Source organism: Chrysochloris asiatica, unplaced genomic scaffold (genome assembly GCF_000296735.1).
Source record: "Chrysochloris asiatica unplaced genomic scaffold, ChrAsi1.0 scaffold00120, whole genome shotgun sequence".
Taxonomy (NCBI): domain Eukaryota; kingdom Metazoa; phylum Chordata; class Mammalia; order Afrosoricida; family Chrysochloridae; genus Chrysochloris; species Chrysochloris asiatica.
The window spans coordinates 2,666,396-2,677,333 of record NW_006408638.1 but is presented as its reverse complement, the minus strand read 5'-3'; the positions used below and the strand labels follow the sequence as shown (position 1 = coordinate 2,677,333).

The 10,938-nt window shown below is 38.7% G+C and overlaps 1 protein-coding gene across 1 annotated transcript in view; it reads left to right on the top strand.

The window, feature by feature from the left end:
• DCBLD2 (discoidin, CUB and LCCL domain containing 2) overlaps positions 1 to 10,938 on the top strand; it is a 120,284-nt gene that overhangs the window by 91,881 nt on the left and 17,465 nt on the right. The window contains exons 4-7 of the mRNA XM_006868605.1: positions 2,881 to 2,932; positions 7,676 to 7,748; positions 8,164 to 8,297; positions 10,625 to 10,665. Coding sequence (XP_006868667.1) covers positions 2,881 to 2,932; positions 7,676 to 7,748; positions 8,164 to 8,297; positions 10,625 to 10,665 — 300 coding nt within the window. The remainder of the gene's footprint in view (positions 1 to 2,880; positions 2,933 to 7,675; positions 7,749 to 8,163; positions 8,298 to 10,624; positions 10,666 to 10,938) is intronic.

Genomic DNA, 10,938 nt, shown 5'->3' with positions numbered 1-10,938 from the left:
CTTCAGTTACAGGAATAGATTTCAGAATTGCAAAGTATATGATAGACTTGCCTGTCCTTTGCTTGTTGTGATGGTCATTAACCAACATTTGAGAACATTCAGTGTACTAGGAATGTGCTAGGTGTCCCTTCACTCTGTTAGTTACCCTTGATGCAGCTGTTTATCTATGGAGGCTAACAATCAAAATTTTATTCCCTAAATGTTCTGTGAGGGCAGGGCCTATTGTATGCTGATGCTGTGATTCAGCTGGATATACAAAACTGAGGACAAGCAGCCTCATCTATTTGTTCATAGACTAGAAGTATCAGTTTCTTTATAAATATAACCTTTAAAATTGCTTTAGAGCATGAAATCTTAAGGCTTTTGGCCTTTATATGACTCTTGTCAGGCAGAGCTTAATTCCATCTTTCAGATTTAAGTGTTCAGATGCCAATTTTATTAAGTATGTCAAGCAACTCTTGACAGCCAAACTGCCAGAGTTAGAAGAAGAATATATTTTAAAGTGGGTTTTAGGCCACTTCTCCAGCCCAAGCTGACCCTTGCAGGAGTTTTCCTGAGTATGTGCCTTAATGGCGCCCTTAATTATCATACTTGAGAGCCTCAGAGTAAGTCTATAAGCTTTCCGGTTACATTAATCTCCTCCCTGCTTCCATAGGGCAACATATGTATGTAACACATCACTGCTGTTAGTCGTGGTTGTGTGAAGAGATTCCTTTACTCTCTGTGCCCTATAAAAGGTCACTTCATGGAAGTAAAACTTTGGAAGTTCATCATATTTGTGATTTCCCTCACTCGAGTGGTCTATGTTTGTTTTGTCTTGTTTGTATTCCTGTTTAAGTCTTAATGAAGTGACAACAAAGATGGTGGCTCTGTGCCTGCAGTGGGCAGGAAGCTGGCTGGCAGAATGTGCCCTTTGGACATTTAAATGAATATATATTTACTTGTTTTGTATGTGAACAGCAAATATTTTTGCCTTGATCATTTGTGAAATATAAGATGTACATGGGAAGCCACAGGAAGGAAGCAAAATAAATGTAGGGGGAGAGGATTGTAATCATTGAGATGAAACAAGATGTATGGTTTGCGGAATATAGAATTGATGTTCTTATCTGTAAACCTTCACCAAATTCACAATAAAAAGTTAGAAAAACAAAACAAAAAAGACCTAATGAAGAGTCTCTCTAATATTTATAAATGTGAAGATGGGGTCACTTTCCCCCTACAGTGTCTACAAGTGAACATCTCAGAATGGTAACAGCAGCAAACTACAAGCTGCAACATTGTATGTGGTACAGATTGCTAATGGAAAGATGTACCATCAAAAGCAAAGTCAAAAGTTGGAGATTGTCTGTCCTAGTCAGTCATTCATTATAAAATAAAACTTAACTTCCTACTGTGTGCTAATGGGGTTTGGGGAATTCAGGGAAGCTTACAGCAAGTAAACTGAAATCTTAGAGAGACTTAGCCAGTAAAGAGACACTGCAGGAGGCTAAAACGTCCCAAAGAAACAGAGAGAAGGCCAGTGTGGTAAGAAGTCAGACTGTACAAGATGAGATTAGAGAATGAGGCAGGATCAGGCTCTTCAAGGCCTTATAGACTATGTTGAGAAATTACATTTTCATCCTAAGACAGAGAGGATTCCTGGTGTGGCACTGTATGACTGTGAACTTCAAACCGACCAGCTGCTGCTCAGAAACCCTATGCAGGGTTGTTATGAGTTGGAACCAACTGGATGGCACTTAACAACAAGAACAGAGAGAAGAAGCTATTAAAATGTTTTAACCAAAAGTTGTCTTTTTACAGTTTGTGATCCAGAACTTAGTTAGAGACAGGTTATCTCTTACTTGGATTTGTTGATTTCTACATAGAAAATGACACTGTTGGAGAAGCACTGGACTTCGAACTTCAAGGTTAGCTGTTCGAGCCTTGTTGTTGTTAGGTGCCACCAAGTTGGTACCAACCCATAGCGGCCTAATGCACAGCAGAACGAAACACTGCCTGATCCTGGGCCAACCTCACTATTGTTGCCATGCTTGAGCTCATCGATGCTGCCACTTGGCCAGTCCATCTCGTTGGGGGTCTTCCTCTTTTTCTCTGACCCTCCACCTTATCAAACATGATATTCTTCTCCTGTGACTGGTCCCTCCTGACAATATGTCCAAAGTATGAGAGGCAAAGTTTGACCATCTACTAGCCACTTAAAGAAATGTGAGGCTTTTTGTTCCTGCAAAGATTTAAAACCTTAGAAGCCCTATATAGGTGTTGCTAAGAGTCCAAAGCAATTAGATGGCACTTAACAAGAATAACACACACATACAAGCCTACATATCTACCTGTGTAATCACACAAACTTTTTGAGTGTTATTACTGTTATTACAAGAATTTGAATTCGTAATAAGTTTCTAGAAGATACTGATGCAGTTGGTCCTGTCTGTGGATTAGATTTGGGTTTAACAGAATTAATGCTCCTCTATGGTTTTTTTCCTATGTGTCATCAACAAAGGATCATTTGTATTCTTATAATAACTAAGAAATATCATTTATTATTCATATTTAATAGCTAACAAATACTTTGCTTTTTGAAAGTTGTATTTCAGGAATACATTTTCAGGCTATCAGTTTTACTCATCTACATATATATGATACCTGACTGAAACAGTGTGGTAATAAACAGTATTGGGAAGATAAAGCCCAGAAACCAGCATACATAAAACCAGAAAGAAATGATAATTTATAAAAAGTTAATCTTGCCACCATGATATGCTGTTGATATTCTAAACTTTAGAATTGTGGGATTTGGGATGCGTAAACTCTTTTTACTATTTTAGTGATAATGAATCTGTATATTATTGAATCCAGTTTTTCTTTTTGTTTTCCTAGATCTAATTACTTGTTTGGACACTGCATCCAACTTTTTGGAACCTGAGTTCAGGTATGACTATATTTGTGGCTTTTTCTTCTCCTTCTTCTTCTTCAGTGTAACTGTACTATAGAATTGTGTTACCCAAAAAGATGATCTAAGTCGTAACCCACAGTACCTGTGCACATGACTTAATTTAGAAATAAGAGTCTTTGCAGATGTAGCTAAGTTAAGAATCTCGAGAAGAGCTCATCCTGGGTTTACAGTGACCCTAATCCAATGACTGATATCTTCCTTGACTGATGATACCTTCGTAAGAGAAAGGAGAGGGAGCCAATGGGGAGACGTAGGGGAAAGGGCTATGTGAAGTTGCATACAAAGGTTAGTTATCTGGCAACAGTCAAGGAATGCCAGGAGCCACTGGCACTGAAAGAGGCAAGGGAGGATTCTTCTCTAGAGCCTTCAGAGGCTCTGCCACACCTGGATTTCAAACTTTGGGCTTTGAGAACTGTGAGAAAATAAATTTCTCTTGTTTTACACCACCAGGTTTATTATAGCAGCCCTACAAAACTAATGTACTCCTCATCTACTACTTCTTCATTCTGTGCATACTTAAGATTATTGTCTATTGTGTAGCATATCATCATTGTTCCAAAAATAAGGGTCGTTATAAGTCGGAACCGACTCCACAGCACATAACCAACACCAACAACAACCATTTAATCACCGTGTTTAACATTTGCTTTAATTGTAGTATTTGGGTCTTTTCCACATACTCTTTTAATGTTTTTTAAAAGTAAAACTAGTTTCTCTTCAGATTTAAAACTAATATTAATGTAGGAAACCTATTTATTTATTTTCAGAACAAGGGAAGTGGGACTAGTTTAGGCTATTGTAGACATTGTTTTAGGCATTGTTCCTTCCTAATTAGCATATATACCACCATTTTGCTTCTTAAGGTCCTTGTCTCTTGTTTAGACTAGGATTCACTTCTATTTGAGTCTCCATCCCTAACCTTTGCTGGCTTTATTCTAAACTTCACATTGGTCTCAAGTTATTTTTTTAAATATTCAAGTGGGCTTCAAAATGTTCATGGAAAAAATACATTATCCTCATATATCTGATTTTTCCTTGCTTATTATAGCAAAAAGAAGTCTAAATACTTTGGCCTGGTCTTCAGGATCCTTCAGGATCCAGTCTCATCCCTTGATGTTTTCCCTAATGTACTCCATGTTGAAGTAACTTTGGATTATTTCCACTGCTCTGAGCTTCAGAACTTTGTCTAGCATCTCCATATTTCTCTCCTCTTAGCAAAATTATTCTCATCTTTCATGACTCTTCCCTTCTTCCTCCCATTCCTCAAAGGGCATCCTCTTCAGACAGGTGCTTGGTGGAAGGAGTCACATTCAGCAGAAGTAACCCTTTCAGTGGTTCACAGCAAAGAACTCTGCAAGGAGAAGGAGCCATTCCACTACTCACTGTGTCCTCCCTCTCCGGATTTCCACTGTCTCTCGCTGGACCACTCTACTATCTGAGTAACACTGTCTTAGACTCCACTGGTGATTCCTTGTGCTCTCTTCTTTGCCTGGGAGGCAGATTTAATAAAATAATCTTTTTTAAAAATATAAATCAAATTTATGTGGGTAAACTGTCAAAATCCTTTAGTGGCTTTCTAATTTACTTAGGAGTCCTGCTGTGGTGCTATAGGATAAGCACTAGACCACAAGGTTGGCGGTTCAAACCCACCAGCTTCTCAGAAACCATATATACATGGTCACTATGAGCTGGAACCGACTCAGTGGCACTTAACAACATTTTACTTAGAAATAGAATTCACACTCCTTGCTATAGTCTACACGGCCTCTACATGATCTAGCCCTTGCCTACCTCTCCAGCGTCTTCTCAAATTAACCTTATTCTTTGGTCACTGCATTCTGCCTGCACTGGTTATCATCAGTTCCAGACTCATGGGCATTCATTTCCTTCTGATGGGTGGTGTTTCCCTCAGCTTGCTCTGGTGATGTCTGTTAGTGCTCCTCTTAGACATCCATTCATGATTGATAGAACAGTGCAGAGCCATGCATAGGAGTACAAACTAGAACTCATATGCCAGCTGTGTGAGGTGGGCACAGTATTTAGCTTCTCTGTTCATCTATTTCCTCATTTGTAAAGTGAGGTAAAAATAGTATGCACCACATAGAGTTCATGCAAGTATTTCCTAAACCTCTTAGAATATTACCGACTGCCTGTTAAGTTTATTGAATGTTTGTATTTCTTTTATTCAGTTAGATTCCTAACAATTATATCATAAGAATACCAGTTCTTCATGATAGTATCTAAACCTGTAACTCAGTATCTGAGTTGTTGTTCTTGTTAAGTGCCATCAAGTTATCCACCTCATAGTGACCCTGTGTATGGTTTCCAAGGCTTTAAATCTCATGAGCAGAAATCCTCATCTTTTGAATGCAGAGCGGCTGGTGAACTTAAACCATGAATATTATGGTTTGAAGTCCAGTGCTTATCATGTGGTGACACCATATTAGTATCATATTGATGTCTTCCTCTACCACTGGGATGTAAGCGCTCTGAGGACAAGGTCAATATTTGGTTAACCTGCCACAGCACTTAAAAACAACATATATACATTCAAATACATGTGTTAATCGCATGGATTAGTGGGTAGATGGGTGAATGACTAAATGAATGAGTGCCAACCTTTTATTTATTTTTTTATGCAACTTAAATTTGATTAATTAATACTGAAGAAGTATGGTAAAAGAATACAGCCGTGGCTCACACCCTTTCTAATTTAATACCATTCAATGTCCTCGTGTTCTGTTTGTGGTTAGTTACCATTTAGTCTATTACTAATTACGGAATCCCCGTGCGATCATGTTGTTGTGGTTGGTAGGTGCTGTTGAGTCTGTAATGACTCATAGGACCCTATATGCCCTGTCCTGTGCCAACTTCACAATCATTGCTGTGTGTGAACTGCTCCCACTGTGCCAATCCATCTCGTTGGTGACTGCATTCCAGTCACCAGTAACGATCAATATATCTTGACTGCATGTTTGACTGAAGAATTTCAGACTTAGGAAATTTGTGGAATTCTTCAATTTCATCATCACTGGCTTTAGTGGTTGTGTAAATTTGAATAATTGTATTAACTGGTCTGTAGGTGTATGAATATTATCCTATCATAGGCAGCATTGTACTTCAGGACAGATCTTGAAGTGTTCTTTTTGATGTTGAATGTGATGCCATTTCTCTTCAATTTGTCATTCCTGGCATACTATACCATTCGGTTGTCAGTTTCATAATGACCAATATTAGTCCATTTTAGCTCACTAGTGCTTAGAATATCGATGTTTACATGTTCCACTTAATTTTTGATAACTTCCCATTTTCCTAGATTCATATTTCAATACAGTCCATGTTCTGATTATTAATGGATACTTACAGTTGTTTCTCCTCATTTTGAGTTGTACCCCATCAGCACAGGATGGTCCAGGACACTTTTCTCTGTCCAAGTCATCATAGTCAGCTCTACTTGTGGAGGCAGCTCTGCCCCAGTTGTCTTTTGGATGCTTCCCAACCTGAGGGTCTCATCTTCCGGCACTGTGTCTGACAGTATTCAAGTGCACTTCATCATGTTTCAATATCTAATATTTTGGTATCCAACAATGTCCCACTGCTATTCATAAGGTTTTCAGTGACTAAGTATTAAGAAGTAGTCCGTTTCTGCTTTTTCCTAGTGTAGTTTAGTCTGGAAACTCAGCAGAAACCTGTTCACCCTGGGTGACCATGCTGGTTTTGAAAATAATTGGTGGCATAGCTTACAGAATCACAGCAACACACAAGGCACTACAGTATGGCAAACTAACAGATGAATATAGCTGTTAAATGTCATGGACTATATCTTAAAATAGAAATATGCCCACCTTCCATTATATAGCTGTAAAAAAGATGATGGCTATAGGTCTGAAAGAACTTTTTAGAAGTGGTTGTTCTCAGGGTGATAAGATTATAGGAGATGTGTACTTCTTCGTATGTCCTACATGTATCTGAATTTTTACAAATTAAGCCAATAAGAACAATAGAAGATTACTTTTCTAATGAAGGTAAGCAGGAAGCACTAAATAAAATGTTCTAAATTTAACCTTAGACCTTTTTAGTAAAAGTCATGACATAAGTTGTGTAACCCATAAAGTCCACTGCCACTGTGTCACTTCCGTGTCATACTGACCCTACAGGACAGTAGAACTGCTTCATAGGATTTCCAAGGTTGTAAATTTTTACAAAAGCAGACTGCCTCATCTTTCTTCCATGGAGCCAGCTGGTGGATTTGAACCATGATGTTTTCAGTTACCAGCCCAATACTTAATCCATTGCACCACCAAAGCGCCTTATGAGTTGTATGAAACCCAAATTCACTGCTAAGGCATCAGTTCCAACTCATAGCAAACCAATAAAGATTTACAGCCTCGAAGGACTTGAGAGAAGTTCTCATTTCTCCTTAGGCCTTCCGAGGGTATAAATCTTTATTGATGCAAACAGGCCTCATCTTTCTCCTGCTGAGCAGCTAGTGAGTTTTAACTGCTGACCTTGTAGTTAGCAGTGCAGCACTTAATCTATTGTGCCACCAGGCTTCCCATGAGTTGTATAGGTGGTTATATTGCAATAAAGAAAATTCAAGACTCACCGGTCCATAAATGTTGTTTGCATTGAGCTGAAAAATGGGTGTGCCATGTGTTTTGGTCTTTTTCCCCAGAAAGTACATTGTTATGTACACTTTGGCTTGTTTTCTTCTTTCAGTAAATACTGCCCAGCTGGTTGTCTGCTTCCTTTTGCTGAGATATCTGGAACAGTTCCTCATGGTTATAGAGATGTAAGTTGGATATACACTAAAGTTGTGATAGAACTATATAACTTTTTTTTTTAATTCTAGAATAGGTTTTATGTCTGTCTTCATTGTAATTTTCCAGGATTTTTTTGTTATTTTAGTAATATATATATTGTTGTTGTTGTTGTTAAGTGCCATCGAGTCGGGTCCGACCCATAGCGACCCTGTACAGGGTTTCCGAGGGTGTAAATCTTTACGGGAGTAGAAAGCCTCATCTTTCTCCCGCGGAGCGGCTATTTTTTTTTTTTTTTTTTCCTTTTGTTAAAGCATTAATAATCTGTCCCATGTGTAGTGAGAAAACTGCAAGATTCACTGATTTCTTGAGGAAGTATAAGTATCTTGTTTAATGAATTACCAAAAGAAAATAACAAACTAATCATTTCTCTTTCCTTCCTTCAAGTCGTCGCCATTGTGCATGGCTGGTGTGCATGCAGGTGTGGTGTCAAACATTTTGGGTGGCCAAATCAGTGTTGTAATTAGTAAAGGTATCCCGTACTATGAAAGTTCCCTGGCTAACAACGTCACATCTGTGGTGTAAGTATGCATGCTGGGTAAGAGTGGGCTAGAGACTGGCTAGACCTTAGCAATGTTCCTGTTCTGGGTGTTTGTAAAATAACATTAATACATACTAAACTTTCACATTTGTGTGGGCTCAATGCCTTGAATACATTCCAGAGTTAGTTTTCTGAGAGCAGGCAATATGGTACAACTTTAGCATGTGCTACTTCAAAGAAGCAGCCATTTGGGCCGATTCTTTTCTTGACTTTCCTAAGTGTTTAAATGGCCTGGGGTAGGAACTAGAAGTTTGTAGCCAAATCCTTCAACTTTAGAGATCAGAAGGCGTACTCTGTCCCTATACTACAACCCACATTTTCCAGACGCACTGAGGATATTGAAAAAGTTTTGAATGTAAATTAAATTTTCACGTAAATCAGAAGTAGCATTGTTAACGAATCCCACTCTCATCCCATGAGAATATTTTAACACTGTATTTTCATATCATCTGCTGTGTTGTACATGGAAAGCAGAAGAAATGATAGATCCCCAAACATTAAGTAAAAAGATAACTTAGGTGTGTTCAGTCATGCAGACAATATTAAGCCTGATTGAAAGCAGGACAGTAGAAAGTAGAAGTCAGCACACTTTCTCTGTCAAAGCCCTGACAATAAGTATTTAAGACTGGGTCCGAACAAAATGAACCAATGCCCCCTCCCCACCCCCAGCACTTTACTCAGCTGGGTTCAGTAATTCACTGCAGTGACCACACAGAACTCAGACACTGTAATCATAGTTAGGGGGTTTATTAGGGAAGTAAACTGGTTAAAATCAGAGAACACTCAGGGCACAGTGTTTCCAGTCAGGATAGCCTCTCCTCAACTGTGCCCACATGCAGGCCTCTCTCTGCAGTTTTACAAAGTTCTTTTAAGGCTGCTAATAAATGCCCGCCAGACACACCATTCTACCATAAATCTCAGCCTAAAAGCACACTTCTCGAGCTTTGTAGGTCAGCAAACCTAGCTCCTCCAATTAAGTACCTAGAGACACCCTACTCTGCAAGCAAAGCTTTTACTCAAGTCCATCAGCTGTACTTGCTCCATGTGCTAGGAAGCCCCTGCTCTGTTTCATGCTCTGGCTCTTGCTCTGCAGCTGCTACTCCTCCAGTACCATAGCTTTCTATATCTCAGTCAAGGAGTTGCAGTGTGCCGGTATCCTGGGCCCAAGGATGCACTCCACTCCTGGCTCTGCTTTGATGGTAGTGAGATCTTCTGACAATGACTCATTTTAAACCCACTTGAGAGGTCCACGATTTTACAATCACAGTTGAATCATATCTCCCTACCAGTGTCTTCTGTCACCTTTTCTGACCCATCTGAGCAATCAAGGCAAAAACATTGTTTGGTGATCATGGGTAGAAGAGTCATATATATATATAAAGTAATTCACTGGGCTGCAGTGGGCCACATGTTCTTCTATTACTTAGGTTGCTTTGTTTTTTTTTACAACCCTTTATGTTTGTGGAAAAAAAAAAACCCCACATTTTTTACCCCCTGGCCATATAAAACAGGCCATGCGTGGGCTAATGTTTACCTACCCTTAATGTAGAGTTTCTGCCTTTCCTTCTTTTGGTTTCTTACAGAAGATTTTATGCAGAGCCTTTCATTGTTTTTTCTTGTTCTACTTTTAGAAAAAAAAAAAATAGTGGAATTCTTTCTTATTTGAAAAATAATAAAAAAGGCATTGGATCATCTTGTGTTTTGGTGTTGGGTGTTGTGCTGGAAGACAAAAGAATATACTAGCAATTGTATCGCACCCAGTTCCTGCAGCTTCTTTTCACTCTCCCCAGTTCACACTCTGCACCACTACTTTGAAATGTATTGTGGCATTCTAATACTGAGTCATAGTCTCAGATTGTCTATTTCATTTCAAAAACTCAGTCTCTAGATATAGCCAGCTTTTCGTCTGTTTACTCCAGGAAACTGGAGCCTTATGCTCTGAGAATTATACCTTTTAGTGAAACTTTGACCAAAAGCAGTTGCTGCAGAGTTAGTTTATGTCGTGAAAAAGAAATGTTTATGTTAAAGATGCCATGGGCACGTACGAGCTAAGTCATGTGTGAAGCTAGCTACTAGATACTTGCAGAGAAGGTTGTTTGTTTATGCTGTTTTCAGAAGTTGGTCTGCTTAGAAAGGAGTGCTTTGGCAGGGGTGGGAGATGCAGATTTATTTCAGGTGTCTATTTTTCAGTCATGATATATTCTTAGTTTTTTAAATAGTAAAATATAAGCAGAAGTCTCACCAAGATAAATATGGGAACATCATGTGTTATGTGAAGGTCACCAAAGAATCTTCTCTTTCTTTCAGGGGTCACTTATCTACAAGTCTTTTTACATTTAAGACAAGTGGTAAGCCTTTCATAGACTTTTTAATATATAATTTGTATACTGGCTATTATTACTTGAACACTGACTGTATGCCTGGCACTATGCCAATTGGTTTGTGTGTGTGTGTGTGTGTTTTCTCAAATAGTCATCAGAATAGCACTAGTAAGTAAGAGAAGTACCTAATAATGTAATGAATAGAATAAATTGAAGGATTTTATAGTAATAGGCAACAATTGTGAGGTTGGCCCAGGACTGGGCTGTGTTTCATTCTGTTGTGCATAGGATCGCTATGAG